Raw genomic sequence first — 23,757 nt, 5'->3', positions numbered from 1 at the left:
GCAACTGATGCCAGCCGTGTTTGACTAATCAAAATGTCACTTTTGTAGTCGGTTAATGCATCTTAAACTGGTCAAATGTACTTTTATAAAGATGTAAGTTGTGGAATTAAGTGTAAATATAAAACAAACATAAAATAAAGTCATAAAGGTCTCTTCATTTTAAGAACATATTTTGGTACTCTTTATCTTAAAGATGTGAGCCTCCTTCCCCTCCTCAGTGCTGCGTGGTTTACAGGCAGAGGTGAAACTTGCATAAAGGGATCGTGTTGATGGGAGGAGTACGAAAAGGATCGCAGCCTGAAAAACACGTTTCGCAAACTTTCCAGTCCAGTCGGCTCTCCTCCACTGAGCCGTAGCGGCAGGTTGGAGTTTATCCGCGAGACATTTCCTGCCACTGATCCGCCCCATCAGTTTTTGTCTGATAGGAGAGCCGCTGCCAGATAGACAGAGAGCCAGACACCGACCGGGGGATGGATGCAGCTCCGGTGAGCCGGCTGGAGAGGAGCAGCCACACGGCTTTCATCTACAACAACACGCTGTATGTGTGGGGAGGTTACCAGGTAAGAGGAGTCGGTGCGCGATTATACCTGTGCAGGTGGATCTACAAGGAAAAACAAGCCAAGCAGGCCTGTGTTTACTGGGAGATATTTGGGGCAGCGGATCAAATAACTTTTTCCCCCAAAATATTTGAGTATTCTCTATAATACTCATTCATTGGAGTCTTCTTAAAAATACGGTCATTCAAAGTACTTCTCAGTAAGCTACATCCTTCAAAGTGACTGTAAGATAACTAAATCAACATCTACTTTATTTAAATAAAACTTAGACTTGGTTGTTTATCTGTAAAATCAAGGGATCTATCCAAGTAAAAAAACTGTCTGCACGGAACACGTTTCAACAAGCTTTCAGATGTTTGCTGTCTACACATTATTCCATAGTTTGTACAGCAGCAAAATAAATACATTGCAGATAATATGAAAGCTTCTTACTAATGTGCATATTTTCAGTCATCAGAATGGCTGAAAACATGCTTATTTTCAAAGAAGTTGATGGTACAAGGAAAAATGTCATGTTTTATCTTCTTTGTTCCATAGGTAGTTGCTGGACAGGATGTCATGCTGCCCTGTGATGAGATATGGCTCTGTGATTTAGAGAGCGGGACGTGGTAAGATAGAGGGCTGTTTATCAGCTGAGATGAACTCTGTGTCAGCAACTAGTTCTTCAAAAATGTGGCAAAGATATGGAGGCTACCCACACAGGCATGAACAATAAAGACCTTGCTTCAGAAGTATAGATATATTGGATAATCTTTAGTGTGCAAAGAGTTGTAGAGTGTTTTTTTTTATTATTATTTTTTAACTGTAATCAGCCGTCATCAGCCTGTACTTTAAACTTGTGTTTTACAAACATTTAACTTGTTCTATTATTGTTTTCCATTTGTCCTTTTTCCCCATAGGAAGCAGAAGGAGATCACTGGAGACGGTCCCTCAGATTTGTCAGGATTTTGTGGCTCTAACATTAACAGCACATTTTACATCTTTGGAGGATGCAATCCGTCTGGATATTCAAACCAGGTGAGATGCTGTAGAAAAGCACAATTTACACCTTTTGATATTCTTTCAAGCAGCAGAAAAATTTAAACAGAAATATGGTTTGAGTTTTGTTCTCTTTCTGGTTCTTTTATGCTTTCACATCCTCAACTTCTTTGTGGAATTGCTTCTTCCTATCTGTCCCACTGTCTCAGGAATGCTTCTGAAATCTGAACAGTCAATCATACCTTTGGGTGAACTGTACTTAATGTTTTGCAAAGGTCTCATTGACCTTATAAAACATTTTTGGCCATTTTTAACTCCACTTGAACCAAAATTAACCTACAAAAATGCTTCTCTGGACAAATTATCATCAATTTTCACGTTGGCTGGATTGCTGATATTGTCTTTTTTATTATTATAAATAATTATATGTATAATCTTTTAAGGCGATCTTAATATAAAAGCTCTCCAGGCTTTCTGAAGGATAATTCAAAGTGTATCTTTGAGCATTGGCTTCTTTTTAACTAATTTTAGTCCAGTCTTTTATACCAGGCACTTTTCAGGAGCATGTTTATGCTGCATAACACTGGCCCATGAGCCATGCATAAAAAGACACCAAATTCAAGGAGTGAGCCAGTGTTTGTTGACATAATAGGCATAGTGTAAATTGTAAATGAACCACGTTTTCCTGGAAATGCATGAAATAAGGGGTGTTTCAAGACTTTTACATCAACCTGCATGTGTAATATTTCACTCAAGACTGACACAAATGTATCTTGACAGAAATATAATGAGTTGCAATCCATGGATTACAGTTTGCTACTCCATGGATAAATGAATGCCTTCCCAGATGGACTCACAGAAAATTCAAGCGGTTATCCTCAAATTTAAACATGCACTTTGCTCCAATTTGTTAAATGAAGCAATTCTTTGTGTAACATTGTTTATCTTGCAGCAGCGGGAATGTGCTTTGGCTTCCCAAGGATGTAAACGGCTGCTAAGGTGTTTCCAAAGATGGACAGATATTTATATTATTGGGCTCACCTCTGTGACTTCTTCATAGTTTTAAGGAAAAGCACAAATTAAAACAACTTTTCCATTCCCCTCCCTGGCATCCTCCATGGATCTGAAGGTTTATCTGTTCACCCAGAACTTGCTGTTACTTGTTTTTTATTAGGATTGATACAAAGTAGTGTTAAGAGAGGCGAGTATAACAAATGGGGAAAAGGCTTCCTGCTGCTTTGCCTCTGCTCATCATTGTTTGCAAGAAGCAAATTTTGATTAAAAGCATATTTTGATGCTGTGTTTGAACAGTGTTTCCAAATGAAGTTTGTCTTGTAAGTTTGTTCAAGCCATGTATGTGTTGTTATGCAGTTTAATTAAGCTCATACCAGACTGTGGGTTCAAAAGATTAACCAGTTTGATTGCCTGAGCTGATTTGAAATGGGCAACCCTTCCAGAAATGAACTGGAAGTTCAAATAAAGCTTTTGAAACATGAATGCAAATAAAATGTATAAATAAAAGTTAAATAGCTACTTTAGTCTGAAATTTTATGGCTTTATTGTAGATGTTTAACGTTGAACTGTCAGAGTGCTCCTGGAAGAGGGTGACTGACGCCAAGGGAAAGACGCCCTCGCCGAGGAACAAACACTCCTGCTGGGTACACAGAGACAGGTCAGTGCTGTCTGTGGGAACATCCACCACATCACGTACACAAGCTGCCCATGAAGAATAGCTGGATCAGCTTATACAAACTGCTGAAAATGAGAGCTCAAGCTGGGCCTTCCAGCAGCTCTTCACACACTGATGTTCACTGTCTTTGTACATTTTAATGACATTTTTTCTTATGTTTTTAAAAACTATAAAACCTCACTCTTGCATACCCTTGTTTTTTCATCTTTGCAGACTGGTCTACTTTGGTGGATATGGATGCAAAACCATTGGGGAGGTACAGAATGGATCATCATCAAGCTTCGTTCTAGATGAAATGTCCTGGGTAAATTCTAAACTTGGATCATTACTTGCTGTTTCAGTTTTCTATAATTCTGCCATTGATTTTGATATTTTGCATCATAGACAACAATCGGAAACACTTTATTTCGATGCTGGGGATGGAACAATGAGGTTAATGTTTTTGACACACACACTGCTACGTGGAGCATTCCGGAGACTCAAGTGAGTAAAGATAATGTAGTAGTCTTAAAGTTTTATTTTGTGCTCTTTTATTCTCCTTTTTATTTCAGACGATGACTGTTCTGCTGTTTATTTTAAGAGTAGGTTCTGGGATTTGTCTTAAAACATTTGTCTGCATTTTGTGCACTGGAAGTTGGTTCCACAGGAGAAGAGTTTAAAAACCAACAGGTCTGCCGCCTTTTTAGATTTTAAGCTTCTTGTTAGGCGACAATCTGGGAACGAAGAGCATCATTGTGGTAATATTAAAGATATTTCAAATAAGATGGGAAAGGGTCTTTAAAGGCTTTATATTAAAAAAATAACAATACTGAAGGCTAAAACAGGAAACAAGTCCTGGTCTAAAATGACTTAACAGGACTTTGAGTAGCACCAGGTCAATTACTCAATTACTCAAGTACTGAAGTACTGGGAGCCAAGGCAATACCCCCAACGGTGACAATATGATTTGGATGAGAATGATGTTCTTCAGACCACAAGCAGTGGCATCAGTTTAAACTGAGTTTAAGAGTAGAAAATAACAGCCCACCCAGGCGTTGTCTTCAACACAAGGCTGAAGCTTCAATAAGTTGACTGCTTTCTTCAGACTTCATGGACAGCTAGAACTCGGTGTCATTGGGAGAATGGTAGAGATAAATGTTATGTTGCCCAGTGGAAGCATGTATAGGAAGAATGAAATGGAACCGAGTCTACCGGTGTAACCAATAATTCTTAACAGTAGCCTTGAATAACTTGAAGATGCAGAAGACTGAACTGATGAAGTCCATGTTTTTTGGGGAAGATGTGATTTAAACTGCTAGCTGTGTGTGTGTGTGTGTGTGTTACTTTAGCATTTCCATCTCTGCTGCTGTGTTAACCTGCGTCAGTTCAGAGGCTAAATCACAACCCCATAAAATAGAGTCAGTGCAAACTAAATACCTAACCTAAATCAAAATGTAGAAAAAAGTGCAGTAATATTTTTATATTTTTTTAATGAAGCCTGTTCCAGACATTTACAGTAAGTACCTCTACTATAAAATACTTAATTCTGCATGATCACAGTTAGTTTTTTTTTTTATGAATAAAACGTGTCCTGAAATTCTTTTACCTATACTGAATGATTTCAATATTAAAATTGCTGGTGAGAACTGCTAAAGGCACAATATTCACCCTCTGAGATCAATCAAATACAGCTATATCTACAGCCATGCTGCTGACATAAAGACACAGTGGAGCTCATTACATCCCAAAACCATGATCTAAAACTAAAAGCCACAACTTTAAAATCACTGACAAATTAAATGAATAAACTGATCTCACTACAGTGACACCTACTGGGAAATGACATTTTAAGCAGGAAATAAACTTCAGTTCTTGAAGCTACTGTTTTGTTAGTAGGAACAATAAGCAGCCCAAGAACTGGGGAGAAAAGATGAGGGGCAAGTGTAGCTTTGTTTCTGGGTTGGAAAAAAGACTGATGAACCAATGGATGCCCAAGACTCCCTGACATACATTGTTTGATCCCACAAAAGTACATTACGCTACGACTTCCTTAATCTTAAATACCGCAGACCAGTCAGAGTGAGCCATGTTGGAAGCTGGTCAGGTATAAATTCTGTTTTGATTCACACCATGTGGACAGTTAAGTGCATTTTATGCCACAGTAATGAAAGCTGGATTCTAAAATCTATGCTTCTGGTATGTGGATGCTACTACCTACAAGAGTTTGTTTCCTGATGGCAATGGCTTTGTTTAGCTAGATATCATGCTTGGCTGCACTGTAAAGGATTGAGAACTGTGACAAGATTTCAAGATATTCATGTAAGAGCTATTTTGATTTGATTAATTGAATTTCCCTTTGGGATTAATAAAGTATTTTTCATTCATTCATTCATTCATTCATTCATTCATTCATTCATTCATTCATTTCATTCATTCATTCATTTTGAGAGTATGCAGGGTTTTTTAAAAAAAAAAAAAAAAAGTCTGACTTCTTTACAGCTTGTACTTTTGTTTTTGCGCAGGGCCCTGCTCCTGTTCCCAGAGACAGCCATGCTAGTGCTCTGCTGGGTAACAAAGGTTACATCACTGGTGGCGTGGTGAGTTCACTGGACATTGCTGAGCTGTTCTAAGTGGCCAAAAGTATGTGTACATTATCGTGCCTGAGATGCTTCCGCCAGTTTACAGAGAAGTCTTGATATTTAAGACAGTGCAGGACTTCCTATACTGTGCTAACAGTTTGGGTAAGGCCCTTTTCCTGTTTCAACATCCCTTTCCTGTTGTGCCCTCATGCACAAAGTTGGATCCAGTGAAAAATGGTTTTCTTTAAACTCATGGAAGACCTCGACTGGCCTGCAAAGACCTTTTATCTTTACCCCCATCACCTCTTGACACCTTTAACATGAGTTGGAGCCAGAAATTATAATCCAGCATCAGATGAGTTCATGTTCAACACTTATCTGGCTGACATGTTCAGGTATCAGGTTGCTATTTTGTTTTTTTTTCATCGATTGTATGAATCCTCTGTATACGTATGGTACTGTAATGACTGTATTGCTAAACCACAGACAAATTTCCTCTGACAACTTTGTTTCCTTGTGTTTTTGTTTGCAGGAAACAGCAGAGTTGGACATTTTCTGCTTGGACCTGGAGACCTGGACTTGGACCCAATTGTAAAACTTCCTAACATTCATCAGCTAAAATGTTTTTTAATATATTTATAAATTTCACAACTATCCAACATCTACTTTCAGTGGTTTATTTCTTTTTTTTCATCAGCAACATCACCTCTTGTGCACCTCTGGGGCGCTCAATGCACACCATGACGTCCATATCGGATCACACGCTCTTTATATACGGCGGCTTTGGCACAGATGGAAAAACTCTGAGTAAGTTCGTACAGAGAATTTAAAATTCTCAGTAAATCCCTACTTTCCATTTCTAAATAGAAGCTCTTTTTTTTTTTTTTTTTTTCTTTTTCTTAAAAAAAAAAATCTTTATGTAAGATGATGCCTGGCAGTTTAACACACAAAAGAGAGAGTGGACCATGATTACGCACAAACACAAGGACAAGCCAAGGTAACAAGTGTACCTTTTTCTATGCATGTTAAATTTCAGTATAACTTGGCAAACTTCAGGTGTAACTGTGCTTATCAGGTAGTTTTAGCCTAAATTTCTACCCTGGCCTTTAAATTGCCATTAAAGTGTTTATTCCTCTGTTGCACAAAACTGATGCCACTTCCTGTTGTCCCAGTAAGACCTTCAGCTCTTTGAGATCATGTGTTTAATGCAAATGTGTGATTTCCATTAGAGTCTGTCATACTGCGTGCCTGGGAAATGACGGCGATGTTGTTGTGTTTGGGGGAAGCAGCAACCTCTGCATCCTTGTGGACTCTGTAAGTGGTAGAAACTGACAAATATTTCTTCAATTAAGATGTTTCATGTTGTGCCACAAGTTGTAGTAAGTACAAAAGTCTTTTGCCTCGCAGGCATGTGCAGGAGACTGCAGCTTTAGAGTTTATCCTTTTAAACATACAACTAAACCTCATTACTTCTCTGAGGTCATTTGTGTGAACTAATTATAGCTCAGTGATTAAAACTGTTACATAATTCTTGAGCTTAAGTGGTTTAAAGACTCAGCATGAGGTGCACCTGCGCTACGTAGAAATCATTTCATAATTCAGCTTAACAGAATGCTTTGAATCTGGTTTCTGATGAGATTGATTTTAAAGGATTTTTTAAAAAACAAATCAAAGTAGTTACCAAAGTTGGGCCTGGTGGTCAGGTGAGGTTTCAAGGCATTCTATCCAGCATGTGCTGATTAGTTTCAGTTCTGATCTTAAATGTCAATAAATCCTCTCATTTCATGCCACTTAATGAGATTAAGGTATCTCACACTGTAATAAGCCTTTACTGAACTATAGAATTTATGCAGCAGGTTGGATTAAAAAGGACAACTAGAACATGGTTCAAAACCAAAATGCCTCTGCTCACGTTTTCATTTTGCAATGTTTCCGCAATTATTTTTAAACCACCTTAGAAAGCAGTCAGTATTCAATTAATGCACATGTATATAGTAATCATTATCATTATCCTCCCTTTATCAGGTGGCTATTCTGAGGGCTCCATCACAGAATCACTGCAAGGATGTTCTCATCTTCCAGAACCAGCCATATTCTCTTTTCAGGTAAGACTTAACTAAGCACCTCTGAGCAACAATGTATATCAGCTCTAAAAGCACGCCGTGGCTTTTGTCCTTTATTTCTGCTCCCATGTTGCGTACATTAGCAGTAGGAGCATGTTTACATTCATCGGATCCATTCACACATGATTAAGGAGTTTTAACAGAGACCTTTTAGACACTCGAAGCTATTTATACTCTCATACTGAGCTGTGCTGCTCCCTGTTGGGCTCATGTGCTGGTTCATGCATAGTTGAGGACACAGTGTCAAGCTAATTAGCTTGTTATTGTGTGTAGATACAGATGAGCTGTGACACAGCTGGATTAAAGAGAGATTTATTCTGTGATGTAAATATGAAGCCATTTTTATGTTAGGAACCCTTAACAAAGAGGGGATCCTGTAAAATGTCGACATGCTAATATGTTTTGTCTCTGCATGGAGCTGTGATGGCTGTTAATGAGCCATTCATTGCAGCCAGGTGTTTCAAAGTGTGTCAGCTATAAAAGTTGATGGAAAGTTTAAAGTTTGATAGTTTTTTTTTCCCCAAATCCAACAAAGTGTCAAACAATGCCATTTGAGCTAACTTTGTTTTTGTGCTGCCAAAATTTATTTGTTGCTTAAATTTGAAAGATTGTTTAGATTGACCTTTGACGTCTGTAAACTTTTAACATCTGAAAAGTGATGAACTTTGAGTGAAAAGTTGAGCGGCACAAAACATTTGACACTGTTTTTGCCCATTTCGAAGAATGTGCAGGCCAACTTCACTCAGGTTTTTCAGAGTATAATGGATGCCAAAGGGTGAAAAGTGGCAGCAATGGCTGACTTCTTTTACATCTGTTAACTACACAATGCAACTGATAAGTGAAAACGCATCTTAAGATTGTAGTTTTTTTTTCCACAGCAAAATGTCTTCACTTTAATTATTTCAGTCATCAATGTCTGAGATAGTCCGATCTACAACTTTTTATTTTCCTCTTTGCTTTATCTTCCTTTTTATTATACGTCAACCTTTTTTCTCCTGACAGTTGTAGTTAGCTGTTTTAGAGGCTGTGATGTTCAATGAATACCTCCCCCAAAGTATCAAGTATTTTCAGCTCTTTAGCTAAGTACGTTTGGTATTTAGAAATGTAGCATGTCAAATTTCATATTTGGGGACTAAATTAAACGTTTTTACATCCTCTGTCACATTAGAAAATAGTCAATCTGCTTGTTCTGTCCAGAACTTTGGTTTAAAACTAGTTGCTAATAAATCCAAAACACACATGGTTTAAGCAGTGGTTCCCAACCGAGGACCCACTTCATGCAAATACTGTAAGCCATGGACCCCCTACCCCAACCTGTGCTGAAACTATGCCTAATTTTATGTTTTCAAAAGTCAGATTCTCACCATAATGCATTGCTGAGTCCTGTCCCTAGCCTAACATTTTTCCCCCTTTTAAAATAGGGACAATTTGTGGACATTAATCACAATGGTTTTGAATGTTCAAAGCCTCTTAGACCCCCTGTGCTCTTTAGGGGAACCCAGGTTGGGAACTACTGGTTTAAAGAGCATGAACAGTGTTTGTCACAGGAAATTCAAATATTGCCAGTTAACCTGTCAGGTTTATGCAAAGTAGGATACATTTTGAGTAGAGGACTGTTTCAGATGTAGCATGCTTGATCAGACCCCCCTCTTCCCCTCTCCAGGCTATGTGAGGATTTTATTGGAGGAAACCCGGAGCTCCTCAGGCAGCAGCTTAGCTGGCTGCCATCGAAGCTACAAAACAAAATCAACAAGAGGGCGGCCTTCTTTTCTTCCACAAGCCCACTGCTTACAACATGAAGGATTGTCTTTACAGCAACAAGCTTCTTGGTGATTCAGTTTGGGGTTCTGAATATTTTCATTATGACTTAAAAAAATGGTGCTGATGCTTTATTGTTTTATCATAAATATAATTTGTAAATAAAGTCTTGTCATTTTTAAAAACTGTTTAGATAACATTAAGTTTTACTCCATGTAGTTATGTGTATTGTATTTTTGTTGAATAAACTTGCTAACAATGTTTTAAAATTCTGTTTATTTCCTCAATCCAAAATACAGCAAGATCATAGAAAGTACAGTTATAGTCCTCCAGGAGAAGAATATTTCACATATAAACTATATCTATAACTATTTATTTAGTCTTAAAGACTTTTTATTTGTGTTACCCAACAAATGCTTAAAAACCAAAAAGAAAATCGTAATAAAACAATAACTTTAAATTTATTTTTATTTTTTTGTAGTTTCCTACCTACCTTACCAAACCCCTAATCAGGTTAATTGTTGGTTGTGACTAAAATTCACATTTGACAAAAGGAAGTGTAGAGTCAGAAATTTATTTATTTTTTTTTAATTTGCATTTTTAATTTTCAAAAAGTGACGTAGAAGCTTGATGACTGTAGCTCCACATGGCTGGAGGAGGACCTCCTAATGTCTGTTTGGCAGGTCTGTTTTTACTGTGTCACACAGGTCGGACGTAGTTTGCAGGGAGCATTCCCCGCTGCCCCGTACGCTGGTTGATTCCGAACACCCATCCCTCATCTATAGGCTCCACGTCTAAGATCAGATCGCCTTCCTGCAGAGAAACTTCATCTGCCTCGGCTGCCGTGTAGCTGTACAAGGCCTGGTAGCACTTCTGAATGAGTGGAAACACATGTCAGGCATGCTGACATAAAATACATGGAGCATGCAAAAGGTGTAACTGGTTTATTTGCATTGAATTTCCCTACTGATGGCAGAACATAGGCAGCAAGTACACCTGTACCCTGTGGGATTTAGCACAAAACATTAAATATTTGTCTGACAGATTGTCTGCAGACCATCTTAACTCTTGCTTCAGTTTGCAGCAAATATCTAATGCAATTTTCTGTATGTAAAGGCTGCTTCACTAAAAGGTTTTTTCCTTAATTTGACCGGCTTCATCAGACATCATCATCACTGATGCTCTTAGGTTCAAATTAAATTAAATTATTGCAGCCATGTTTTGACATCTGAAAGCTCTTCTTGTTGGTAAACACTAACATGGCAGCAGTGCAGTGCTCATGAATTTTAAAGAGCCGTTCTGTCCGAGTGGTGTTGGGAGTTGAATAGTATGTTCTTGTAATTGCCTTACCCCTCCACCAGGTGGTGCTACAGCAGCAGGGCGTATCTGTCCAGCAGGCTGACTGCATCTTTCAGGATTTGGCGGTTGCTCTTCATCGTCAACATGTAAACAGATGCACGCATAAAATTAACTTATATGTTTAAAAAAAAAAACTGTTAACTGCACGAAGTTGGTGTACCTCTATTTTCAGGTGGAGGAGCGTCACTTCGAATCTTGCTCTTCTCAAAATCTTCATGGTACTTTATCTACAAAGAAAGATAAAAAGACAAATGAGACACTGAAATTTCACATTACACTATTAAATTACAAGAATAATTAGGAAAAACTAATAACATTACTTTGCTGTTATATAAATTTTGTTTCATGTTTGTTACCTTTCTTTCTATTCAAATGACATGGATTCAGGCCATGTGTACATGTCTAAAAACATGTATGTTGGTCTTCAGAATAGGTCAGATGTTCACACTTTTATGCCACTGTCTTTTATAAATATCAATTTACAAGTAGGAAAAAGAGTACACATCCTTGATGCGTTTGACCCCCAGGGGACACAAAGAAAAAACAAGAAAGAAGAAAGCCTCATAAAAATAAATTGGTGTGGTGGCTCCAGCTAACCGGATGGAAAGAGGGAGGCCCCCTTGTCCTTGACAAACCTCAGGAGGAGTAAACAAGCAGGATTATGTGGGAAAAAGCTAGTGGGGAGAAAGAGAGAGAGGAGGTGAAAAACAAGAGGAGAGAACCAATGGAAAAATAAGATTTTTGCCCTTTAGCCATGCAGCTTATCACCCATCATTCCTTTCTGCAACTATTGCTCTCATGAGAGGAAAAGAGTTTGTGTGTTTCAGTGTGTGTGTGTGGAAAGCAACTCTGTTTGTGTCCACAGCTGGAAGATTTTGACCATATAGGGCAGCTGCTTGCATGGTGGACGAGGAGAAATGTCAAAAATTTGCCTGTGTGTTTCTGCAGGATCGCACTGTTGACATCCTTTTCCGCTCTACTCTCAGTTTTGTGTTTTTACTAAAACCATCCTGAAATCTGCCATCTTGACCTGAAGTGGTTCCTGTTAGTGCATTGTGATGATTTCCTGCAAATTATGGAGGCTTATTTGATGCAAACTCATTGCTTTGGCCATGGCTGACATCTGGCATTGTCATGTTTTTGTGTAACAAAGGGGGGCTGCTGTTAATGCAAGCAAGTGATTTTGAAATTGGCTCTGCTCTTACATTGCTGATCTGGTCTTGCGTCTTCTTCAGTCTCTGCATCTCTGGAGTGTCGGCTACCACACTGAAACCTTTCCCCTTGTTCTTTTCAAACTCCTCCTTGTAAAGAGCCTGTAAACACAAGAGATTCAGAATATGAACTGAAGTACCATTTCTTTAGAGCGAGGAAATGCCGCCTGGTCTTACATCAGCAAAAACATTAATATAACAATGCATTTTGTTGTAGCATTTACTGACACATTGTTATAAGAATCTTACATATATGCTCTTATATTTACAGTTTTTACTCAGGTCTGAACAAGTTTTTTCAGACCTGGTGAGAAGTGGATTTATTATAATTCAATATTCTCTTATCCACAGAACTTGAAGTTGATTCTGATAAGACTTGTGGACATTTTCTCAAGAAGGAATTAAAACACATACAGCAGACGGAAGTTGTAGCATTAAACCTGAAAATGTTAAAGTAGCTTGACTTTGTCAAAAAGTAACAAAACTCTACTTGCTGGTTTGAATAAAAGATAATAATTGCATTGTTTAAAGGTGCCATAAAGTAATTAAATTATGCTTTAAATGATTTGTGATTATATTACTCCACCTCATGGTGACTGAAAAAAAGGAAAGTTAGTTAAGAAGGACACTTGAAACAGCAGTGATCCTTTCAGTCATATGAAAAATGCCTCAGTTCAAAACCTGAATGAATACAGAAATGCAAATACAGTCCTTTATATTGATAAATATTCAGCAACTGGAATTTGCACAAAACATAAGCGTCCCACATGTCATAGGAATCACAAAATATAGCAGAAGTTTGCTGCATTACTGCCTCCATGTGGGTAACTTCCATCAAGAAAGGTTCAAAGAGAAACTGAAAACTTTGTGGATTTTATTTAGATTTAGAACAAGGTCCAACATTTATGCTTTCTGTAAAATAATCCAAGAAAATAGTCAGAAAGGATTAATCAAATTCAAATAATCAAATAATCAAATTCAAAAACTGTATATATATATATATATATGTATATATATATACAGGGTTTAAATATATGTACATATATATATGCATATATGTATATGTATGTATATATATATATATATATATATATATACATATACATATATATATATGCATATATATATATATATATATATATATATATATGTACATATATTTAAACCCTGTATATATATATATATATATATATATATATATAGGATTCTGGTGCACTGCAGCAGAAAACACCCAAAACTTGCAGCACAGTGGCCCTTCAAGGACTAACTTTGGACACTCCTGTTTTATGGTGACACATTAATTATTCACATATAGACAAGTTTAACTAAAGCTCTTGATGGCAAGAGGGTTTAAATACAGTTAGAGCTTAAAATGGATCATAGTAAAGTAAAATTTCAATAAAGTCTCAAAACAGAGAGAGAAAAGCTTGAATTATAAAAATGTAAAAGATAAGAGCAGTTTGATGGTCTGAAGTCTTTTAAATATACCAGACAAACATACTGATCTGGTCTTTTTCACCCTTTAAACTCCCCCTCATAGACCGCCCACAAATTTCTTCCCTGCATTCAGGAAAACAACTCAATGTTCACTTGAAATAAGGAAAATATTTTTCAATCGCTTGAGGTTAATTTCTTTGTCCCAAAGAGTATTTTAATCATTAAAATGTCCACATCTCCATGACAAGATTAGCTCTTCCATACTCGGTGTGAATTACAAATTCATGTAAACGGAGTCGTGTGTTGATTTAAGAGGCCATTTGTCATGATTCCCAGTATGTTTAGGCCCTTGGGAAGCACATATTAGCTGCATTAAACAAAGCCAGAATGTTTATTTGAAAGTAAATCTGAGATCCCTGCAGTCTGCACACACACAAACATAAGTGAGTCACGTTCTTGCTATGAGGAGTATGCTGCTCCAGCGAGCGAGCTCCACTGCAAAGACTTTTATGGTTATAAACAAAGTGGGTTGGTTGGATGTGAGGAGCGGAGAGTTTGAGAGAAGAGAAAATAGTTTTGGTGTAAATTCAATCATTACCTTATAACAGCCACATGGCATGATGGAACCGCTATGTTGCAAGATTGTTTGGATTACTTTTAACCAAAAATGGTGCCACGCTTGGGCTCTACTTTAGTTTGTGTTGTTCCAGCTGGTGTTGATCTGATTATATATGTGCCTGTGACCACAGTTTTATTTTTACTAGGTGGGCAGATCGATCCAAACTCCTAGTTTAACATGTATAATTTTGTAAGTTGACATATTAACCTTCAGAAAAAAGATGACAGTGATGGACTGCAGAGATAAACAGAAGAATAACAAAGCAGTACATATATACATAAGACATAAAGATGTCAGACATGGTCATTGGAAAGCTAAAAGTGGAGATAAGATGGAAAATTCAGTTTTTTTGCAGTACCAATCCAGTACCACCTTGCTTTACTAATATAATTTAGAATTACAAGGCAAAAGTAAATTGTTGGACTGCTCCTTTATATGAAACATGAGTAAAATAATTAATTTAAGCAAATATTCAGACCCTTTGCTCTGAACTTTTCCCTGTTGTTCACATGCTTTAATGATTTAACTGGAGTCTGTTTGTACCTAATAAAATTCATTGGACAGAATTAGAAGAAACACAAATAGTAAGTCCAAGCAAAAACTGTGCCTCATTGTTTAAAGGATTGTACTGAACTGAGTCGAGACACAAATTGGGGGAAGAAAAAAAAAACGTTTTTCCAGCTTTGAAATGACTAAAAATATAGCTGCTTTATTCTCTTTGTGAGTTAAGAACTATGGAAACAACAGATTTCCTTAATGTGGCCAAAATGAAAACAACCAAGATGTCGGGCCTTTGTTGGACCGTTTGCCAATAAGCTAAAGTCTCCATGAACGAGTTCCTCTGTAAAGATGAAATAACCTTCCAGGAGGACAACCATCAATGTAGCACTTAACCAAACAGGGTCGCTGGCTGCACCCAAGATTTACATTTCAACAAGACAACTAACTGAAGCATGGCTGTGCAGACGGGCTGGAGGCTGGACTGACTCAGCCAGACAACATTTCTGGGTATTGATGTATAGTGATGCTGTTCAACCTGGTTAAACTAGAAACACTCTGCAATGAAAATACATTTACCCAACCTTATAGGATGGATAAATCTTTTAAGATTTCTTGCCCGATAGTAATTGCATTTTCTGCTGATCTCTATTTACAAACTGCCCTATTTATAAGGATTACCACACAGATGTGGAAATATACATATTATATATATATATATATATATATATATATATATATATATATATATATATATATATATATATATATATCAAACAATATAAATAAAAATATGTAAACTGACACCGCTGGTTTAGGGTACTGGGCTGAAAAATAACTCCACAATGTTGAAAAAAGTTTGAGAACCACTGCACTGGAGTTTTAAATGTCAGACTAAAATTAATGGAATGAAAACAGAAACTGAACTTGAAGCTTTTTTTTTTTCTTGCAATAAGAGTTGTTTGTTTCCTGGTCTTGTCTCATTCTCTGTAGGGTGGCCTTTTAAAGCCAAAGAAAGTAGTTTATAAAGTTTAAAACATCAGACTATACTGGAGCAGGTCACATTCTCAGACCAGCTGCCACAACACCGAACGCAGAGGTCTGGTGTAGTCGCTACCTCATCGTCTTGTTCAGTTTGAACAATCACTTATTAATAACCATAAAGCAAACTTACAGAGGGTAAGAGACTGTCTTGCAGATTAAGTCAGTTTAGCTGTTAACTAAATTAACTAATCTGAATCAGTTTGGGTCGAGAGGGTGGTGGTGAGGGGTTCATAACATCATAAACTACCTGAGCTGCCTTTTCTGTGGCTGACATGCTAATAAGACGTAGTTTACAACAGATCCTACCAAGATGAGGAGGTTGATAGTGATTTGGAGGAAGATGTGTCAGAGTGGAGGAAAATTCTGATTACAGAAAATGAATATGAGAGATTGAGAGGAATGTATCTGCAAAGCAGATGTTTATCTAAAAAAACGTGTGGTTTATAGGTCTTCTCTTCACACAAGAAGCCAGCAGAAGGGGACTGAAAAGGACGTGTAACTTGTCCTTCAAACGACTACAGAGGCTAGTTTATAATAAGCATTTCATTATTTAATGTTTTTGTTCTGAATGAGAAATGTTGAATTAAAACAGATAATTATGGGGTGGCGTTTAGCTCAATGGCGGAACAGCCACTTCATACAGAGGCTACAACAGCTCTTTGACAAGAAACAGTCTCATCTCATCTTTGCTGCATGTCTCCCCCTCTTTCTCAGGCACCTCTTTTCTGTCACTGTAAAATAATGACCACTAAAGCCAAGAAAATCTTTTTTTTTTCTTTTTTTAAAATGATAATCATGCTTATTTATGTATTAAATATTGGTAATTTAGGATAATTAAGCTTAATTAATGCTTATAATATAACAATGAAGACAGTGTATAATGGTTACAGTGGCTACACATGGTTATATTATAAATTCTAACAGTTCCTGAATGTTCATGCCGTTTTTAATGTCAATAAAATATATTTAAATTATTCTGGCTTTTATCTTTTCATACATATCAATACTGATCATTGTTAAAACTTAAAAATACATGCTTTCTGCTCTCTGGAACATTTATTAAGGTTTATTAATGCATTCATTAATTGACATTGATTATTTAGGCATTCTAAGGTTTGTAGTTTAAATTTGGTATAAACTATTAATATTTGGGAATTCTTGGTTTGACCATACTATGAAGGCATTAAATATGAACAATTAAGGGTTAAACACACTTTATTGGAATCAGATTTGTGGCTTTGGCAGAAATCATTCATCCTGGAAACACCATACCAATGACATAAACAAATACTTCTATTATTAGAAGATTAAATTGATGAACACTAAGCAGAAAAAAATCACTAGTAGGAGAAAATAATAACTAAACTGTTAAATTTGCCAAAATATATAAATGTTAGTCCAGAGTTTTTTTTTTTTTTTAAATATACAAATCAATATATTTTAGCTTGGTGTTATTTAGGTATTCTTGAACTTTTTTATTTTTAAGAGTATTTTTAAGAGCATTTTAATTCATGGCAAAGGTTGGAAATAGCCAGTCTGGCCTCTTTTTTTTTTTTTTTAGAAAAAGAAAAGACTATAAAAAAGTCTTTTTTTGTAGGCGGTTTTGTGTTTTAAAGTAGATTTTTAGAGAAGGTTCAGGATTAGGCCACATGCAGGTAATCGGGTTGACATCTTTGCAGAAGTGATCTTAAGTCTTCCAAAAATGCAGCCTAAAATGGACATTACTCTTCTCTACTTTTTGGTAGAGAAAAAAAATCCAAATACGACAGGACAGCCCTTAAAGATAAAATGCCAAAGAATCTCTATAATTGTGCGTGACTCTTTTGAACAGGTTAACTTGCTGGCAGGAACAGTGTGATTGGATTAGAGCTTAAAAACACGGGGAGTTTTTTTTTTAAATGTTTTAAAGATAGTATCACTTAAGACAAAGGAATAATTTCCACTTTAGATCATGAACTTGAGATTTGTTGATGCTGTGAATGCCAAGCTTTCAAGCGTTCATCTTTTTTAATTGACTGAAATCCAGTTGTCACAAGCTTAAGACGTTAGGTACATCCTCATCACCTGATCTGGCAAGCAGAGAGGTGAATGAAGGAGACTAATACGAAGTGGCAGATACACTGAGCCCTAATTACAAAATGAGATCAGGAAACAAATCTCTGTCAGCGAGAATAAAACTGAGTCTAAGCAGGAGATGATGGCAGAGCCTGAGTCCTGAGCTCACCTGGCTATTGAGCATGCTCTGTTGTTTGAGACGTAGATTCTCAGGGGTGTCGGCGACGATGGTGAAGGAGGTTTTAGGGTAATGCCTGAAAGTAGAAAATAGGAGAGGGAATCCCATTTATTAACAAGCATGTACTTTTAAATAATCAATTTATGTGTTTTCAACTGTCTTGCAACCAGATTTTGATTCTCTGTAGTATTTTACCTTTCTCATTAATGATCAAGTGCTGCATTAATATATGGAAACTAACTTCTTGTGGTATTCTGACTGTAAAATTTCCAAATTAGGAAGAGCATATCTCAATTTCATTAAATGTTTTACAGGAATAATCTTAAAATTAATTGCAAAAATATGCAAACCAATACAAAAAGTTATTTCTTTGAGTTTTTAGAAAACAGCCTATTTTTCATTCATTTGAATACAGTAAGTTTATTTGAGACCAACCAGCTACCTTAATATGTACACATGAGACATGTAACACTTTTCAATGCATTAACTCTGCCATAAACTCTTCATTCATGAAGCTTTTGAATGTTCAGTTTTTGCTGTAAATTAGAAAAATGAAAAAATCTGTTTTGTGTTCACTGACTGATAACGCCTGTCCAATAAACAGTTACAACACAGCTGTGAAAAGCATATGAAATGTGCTTATGTGTGTTTATGTAGGCGGTTGAACAATGCTAGAGGTTCTGATGCAAGACAGATTTCTACATCAGTGGACAAAACTCCTTTCTGATGTCAAACTAAGATTTAATAATTATTACCTTGTTCATGACAGCCTAGTCATAGGTACATTTGTTCACATGTCCAAAATGTAATTTCATAAGACAGATGCATACATTTTGATAAACTCCTTTTTCTTACTTCTGTTGACCTTGTTAGGGCAGTGTACAGGCAAAATAACACCAACCTCTAACCATGTACATTATCTTTTAATATTCAAGCCCAACCATGTATTTCATAATCACATATTAACTCACATGTACCACTAACCATGTCTTTTTTTTTTTTTTTTGTGAGATACTTTGTCCATCCCTCCTATATCCTAATAAGTCTTCTATAGCAATTAAATACTGGTGCACCTTTACTGTCCTATAATGCAAAACAGAAACATTTGTTGGGACATACTGTTTTTAGAGCTTTAAAATAGATAAACAATTACTATTTCACAACTTAATGCACCTTAAAACTTGGTGCTTCTGACTCATTGATGGTACACTGACATTCATTATGCACATCCCTGAAGATGCTGTCGCTCTACAGAATCCTGAGGCTGAGAAACCCCACTTCACTTCTGTCTGTAACTTCATGTTAGAGCTGTGTTTTGCTTTATGGCACCATGCCACAGGCTAATAACTGAATATCAACACACCGGCCATTTTGAATACACACACATTTGACAAAGTTCATAAGTGCTGCTTTAATGCAAAGCATAGACATGTTATGACTTTAAAAAGGTAAATGTAGGCAAACAGTAGCTTTTTTAAACCTAACATGAAGCTGCAATATATATATATATATATATATATTTTTTTTCTAGCTACTACACCTTACGTGGTGAGGCTGTTTTGTTCTCTGACTGTTCATGGTTTCTAATCTGTAGGTCAAGATAAATGACTCCAAGTAAGGAAAAACATTTAAGATGCATTTCTAAAGTTTCTACGTCTCTCATCTTTGATTTTCTTCTTATAAAATATCAGTCAATGTTATTTTTTCATGATTAGAGTAAGAAAACAATTGTAATGAACTACATCACTTGAGAAAAGAGAAAACCTGCATTTAAGCTACTCATGGATCATTTAATGTAACTTACTGCTTCAAAAATGCTCAATAGTTTTCATTCTATCCAGTAATACTGATAATTATTAATATTTTCAACTTGCTGGAAATGAATTGGCAATGAAGCGAAGCTTTCTGTGTGCTTGTCAGCTTTGTATTTTTAGTATTTTCCTGAGTTTTGTTTTCCTTTTTACTGGTTCGGCTAAATGAAATAAATTGAATAATTATTTTCATTTTTCCGCAGTTAATTTGGCATTTGCGTCATTCTTTGTTAACCTCCGTACATGGACGTCAAACATTCTGCTTAAACAAAACTAAACGAGAAAAAACGTTGCCATGTTAAAATTTGAGGTTACACTCAGAGATGGCAGGAATCACATGATCTCTGTCTGTTCACGCTTCCCTTTTCCATCACTTCCACACACTGCTGCTTCTCCTGCCTTTCTGTGTGTTTTGGAAGTTCATGTCCACTTATAACATGGCAAGGTTTGTCTTTGGTAACATCACCAAAAAAAACCTCCTAATATAGATAAACTTTCAGGTCTCTTGCATGCTGTTTTTGACTCTTAATGATTTTAGAATAATTCAAAAGAGGTTAACAAAGAATCTGATCCTGTCTGCTGTTGAGTGTTGAGTTGTGTTGAGTCATTTTTATCCATCAGAGTGATGTGTGGTGTAAACACTCACATACTGCAGTAAGGTTTCTTCTCAAAGCCTTTGTAGTTTGTCATGCTCAGGGCCATCTTGCAAACCTCACAGCTGAAACAACCTTTGTGCCAATACTGCAGAAAAAAAAAAACAACATAAAAGTTCAGCAGATGTTCTGCTGATCTGGTTCTCCCATCTCTGAACTGAGTGAGTGCCATTAAGAGATGGTGACAGTCCAAAATAAGCATATTGTAATATTTGAAGCGTGTTTAAACCTGAACACCATGTATGGGTGTAGTCCTGCTTCATCTGTAGCTGTTACATGATTTATCTTCAAAAAGATGTCTGTTCAGCTGAAGGACACAGAATGTCTGTATATTTTTAAAATGCCGGTATTGATAGTACTGTAACCACCACTAGGTTTTACATTTTGCTTTCAAGGAGTCAGACTTTCTTGCAATATTTTAAAGCGATCTTGAGCATTATTACTCCAGGCTTTCTAAAGGTCTTTCAAAGTTTTCTTTTGGACATTGGCTGCTTTTTCACTTATTTTCAGTCCAGTCCTTTAACTGAACATTTTAGTGTTGTTCTTTTGTTTGTAAAGCTACTTAATTAACCTAGGATTCATAAAAACATAAAAAAAAATGCACCTAAATCAATGGATGTACCAATATTATGTCTACACATAATAGACAATCTAGCAAAGGATTGATTTTAAACACTATCTTCAGAGACTTTGTTACCAGATCTCAACATTATCGAAGCAGTGTAGGATCATGCTGACAGAAAACAGGAAAAAAAAGGCAGCCAACATCCAAAGAAGAGCTTTGGAAAGTTCTTCATGCAGCTCAAAGAACTATTTCTAAAGACTAGTCAAAGAAATTGCAAGAAGCTTGTTTTAGAGGGTTCAGATTGTGTTGTTTCAATAATTAGCTGCAGCTTTTGCACAGTACTTACATGTAAATGGTCTGATGTAAATGATGCATTATCTGAACAATTAACTACAACCTGTCATTAAAGAAAAAAGAGAGTATCTTGTGGCTCATTTAGAAAACTTAATAGTACTATCAGCTTCTCAGAAGAGAACAGAAATGTTATTAGAAAAAACAAACAAACCAACAAATAAAAACTATACAGAAGTCAAAAATGTGTCCTTAAATTGAATAAAATAATTCTATTTCATTATCTGATTATTCTCACGTGATCAGTTTGCATCTAAACAAGAAGCCACAGGCTCTTGCATAAATCCTGGACTCTATTCCCCTCTCTTCTTTCCTACAAGAGATTTGTAGCCAGAGTTTAGATATAGTACTTGTGTTCTCTTCTCACCATCTCATCATTCCCAGTGTGTTCATGTGTGTAAATGTTTTAGCTTGACTGCAAATACATCACATTTTCTACGTATGCACAAATAAGAAGACTGAGTCACATTGGATAATTTTAAAAAATGAAGTTATTTTTGGATAATTTCAAACTTGGTTAATATAGGTAAATATGCATTACCTTACCTTATCAAGGCAGTTTATCTTCTCTGTTGGATAAACTGGTTTATTGCATCTCCCACAGGGTGGATTCATGATGGAAACTTTGGAGCTAAGAAACTTTTCACACCACCAAACAGAAATGTCAAGAGTCCAGAAAAAAGTGTTGAGAAGTAAAGCATGAGCTAGGGCGAACTACAGGGAGACCTAACGTCCTCCTGTTACAGTTAAGGCATTGGAGTAAATGTACGGACGGAACATCAAGGCGAGGAGGAGTCAAGTTTTCAAGGTACCTTCACTTGTAGTCGTAAATAGGAGCTTTAGCTTATTTCTACGCTGTTTGAATAACCAGATTCATCTTAAACGAGCATCCAGACTATCTAATCATAAACTAACTCATTTCGCATTAGCAGTGATCTTAAAAATAGTATTACAATTTAACTTTTAATTTAGTTTTTGTAACCCTTTTATGTAAATTTATGTTTGAATCCTTAAAATAAACTAAAACTTTGAGTAAAGATTCTGATATTTAGGGTATGTGTTTAATCCATTTTTACGCAGCACGTGAAGGCAGCAGAACACTGAGAGGATCTTTATTAACCTTAAATGGAGTATCTTCATACACAGCTGTTCTACAATAGTTCTTCAAAGGCATGTAGGATAGGACTCTACAAGAATTAAATTACGAAGTACGAAATAAAAAAGGACTCTACGAGCACATATTAGATAGCATATTTGTGATGGTAAGGGGAAAAACAAAACAGCTACTGTAAGGCCAATGTGACCGTGTGAAACTAAAATTTGTGACCCCCTCAGAATCTGTGACCACGAAGACGAGTCTTGGAAAACAATTTGTGACTTTACGGTACCTGCATTATAAATAACTCAGACTTAAATACAAGTGGTTTCAAGACTTCGCTCGTCTTATAAGAGGTACATGCTGAGAAATGTACACTATCGCCCCTTTGTGGTCACAGATTCTGATGTGTCACTGTTTCCTATTTGAACCACATAGCTTTGACACAACTTTCAACATGTACACACAGCTTTGACCGTTAATACGAAACTAAACTAACATGTATACAAAAGCAAAAGCTTTTTCTCTTTTTAAAATGCAAAGTAAGCGGCATTACAAACTACAAAAGGCTTCCTCTTCTGGACAAGCTGTTACATTACAACCTAAAATGCTATCTTGTTTTCCCCTTGAACAGCTGCTAAAACCTTATCTGTACCAGATAATATGTAAAAGTACAAATTATAATAATGAAAACAGAGACGCATCCTCACGGAGGGGTAATTCTTTAAACATGGCAGGTGTGCACTTCAGTATGTCAAGGGGGTATAGCTCAGTGGTAGAGCATTTGACTGCAGATCAAGAGGTCCCCGGTTCAAATCCGGGTGCCCCCTGTTTTTGTGCTATTTATTTATTTTACATAAAAAACACACCAAAAAAGCCGACATTTAATTGGCAAATCCTTCTGTTAATTAGGAACAATGCTAAATCAACACTCCCGAAACGTCTTGTTGGTGCCGCAGGTGTATGTCATTTCCTTTAATCGTGTGCTTGAAAACACCATCCGTCTCCCGAAAGACACAGCTCCAAACTTTATTCCACCTGACCAGGTAATGTTTCTAGCGGAAATCGTTATGTATACAAATATTTGGGATAATATTTGTTTGTTGATAGTTTTTTATTTTATTATTATTCTTTCAAACAATCATTTTTCTTTTCGTGGAAATGTGTTTTGCATTCCATCTACTTGCTATTTAGATGCCAGTTAACTTCCAAACAC

The 23,757-nt window shown here is 36.4% G+C and overlaps 2 protein-coding genes and 1 non-coding gene across 3 annotated transcripts; 2 read left to right on the top strand and 1 right to left on the bottom strand.

Moving 5' to 3' along the window:
• The first annotated feature begins 30 nt into the window (after positions 1–30).
• Positions 31–9,925, top strand: LOC121632714 (kelch domain-containing protein 1-like). The gene is made up of 14 exons (XM_041974402.1): positions 31–93; positions 219–560; positions 1,095–1,165; positions 1,457–1,574; positions 3,101–3,207; positions 3,439–3,529; positions 3,610–3,708; positions 5,727–5,801; positions 6,316–6,374; positions 6,481–6,590; positions 6,708–6,780; positions 7,013–7,097; positions 7,809–7,888; positions 9,570–9,925. The coding sequence occupies exons 2-14, from the start codon at positions 471–473 to the stop codon at positions 9,703–9,705; spliced, it is 1,194 nt and encodes a 397-aa protein (XP_041830336.1). The 5' UTR covers positions 31–93; positions 219–470; the 3' UTR covers positions 9,706–9,925.
• LOC121632715 (LIM and SH3 domain protein 1-like) lies at positions 9,923–22,217 on the bottom strand. The gene is made up of 7 exons (XM_041974403.1): positions 21,992–22,217; positions 20,523–20,617; positions 18,057–18,141; positions 12,229–12,336; positions 11,184–11,250; positions 11,015–11,094; positions 9,923–10,537 (listed from the first exon to the last, which is right to left on the bottom strand). The coding sequence occupies exons 1-7, from the start codon at positions 22,058–22,060 to the stop codon at positions 10,364–10,366; spliced, it is 678 nt and encodes a 225-aa protein (XP_041830337.1). The 5' UTR covers positions 22,061–22,217; the 3' UTR covers positions 9,923–10,363.
• Positions 22,218–23,299: 1,082 nt separating this feature from the next.
• trnac-gca lies at positions 23,300–23,371 on the top strand. The gene has a single exon. It is a non-coding gene; the product is annotated as a tRNA-Cys (tRNA).
• Positions 23,372–23,757: the final 386 nt, after the last annotated feature.

The sequence above is a fragment of the Melanotaenia boesemani genome, chromosome 21, assembly GCF_017639745.1.
Source record: "Melanotaenia boesemani isolate fMelBoe1 chromosome 21, fMelBoe1.pri, whole genome shotgun sequence".
Taxonomy (NCBI): domain Eukaryota; kingdom Metazoa; phylum Chordata; class Actinopteri; order Atheriniformes; family Melanotaeniidae; genus Melanotaenia; species Melanotaenia boesemani.
The sequence above is the reverse complement of the archived record's forward strand: the minus strand, read 5'-3'. Positions and strand labels throughout refer to the sequence as shown.

Coding starts and splice junctions, on each gene's coding strand:
- LOC121632714 (XM_041974402.1), top strand. CDS start 471: ATGGATGCAGCTCCGGTGAGCCGGCTGGAGAGGAGCAGCCACACGGCT. Junction 561..1,094: donor ATGTGTGGGGAGGTTACCAG/GTAAGAGGAGTC, acceptor TTTGTTCCATAG/GTAGTTGCTGGACAGGATGT. Junction 6,591..6,707: donor CACAGATGGAAAAACTCTGA/GTAAGTTCGTAC, acceptor TCTTTATGTAAG/ATGATGCCTGGCAGTTTAAC.
- LOC121632715 (XM_041974403.1), bottom strand. CDS start 22,060: ATGAATCCACCCTGTGGGAGATGCAATAAACCAGTTTATCCAACAGAG. Junction 20,618..21,991: donor AGATAAACTGCCTTGATAAG/GTAAGGTAATGC, acceptor TTTTTTCTGCAG/TATTGGCACAAAGGTTGTTT. Junction 18,142..20,522: donor AAGAAACCTTACTGCAGTAT/GTGAGTGTTTAC, acceptor TTCTACTTTCAG/GCATTACCCTAAAACCTCCT.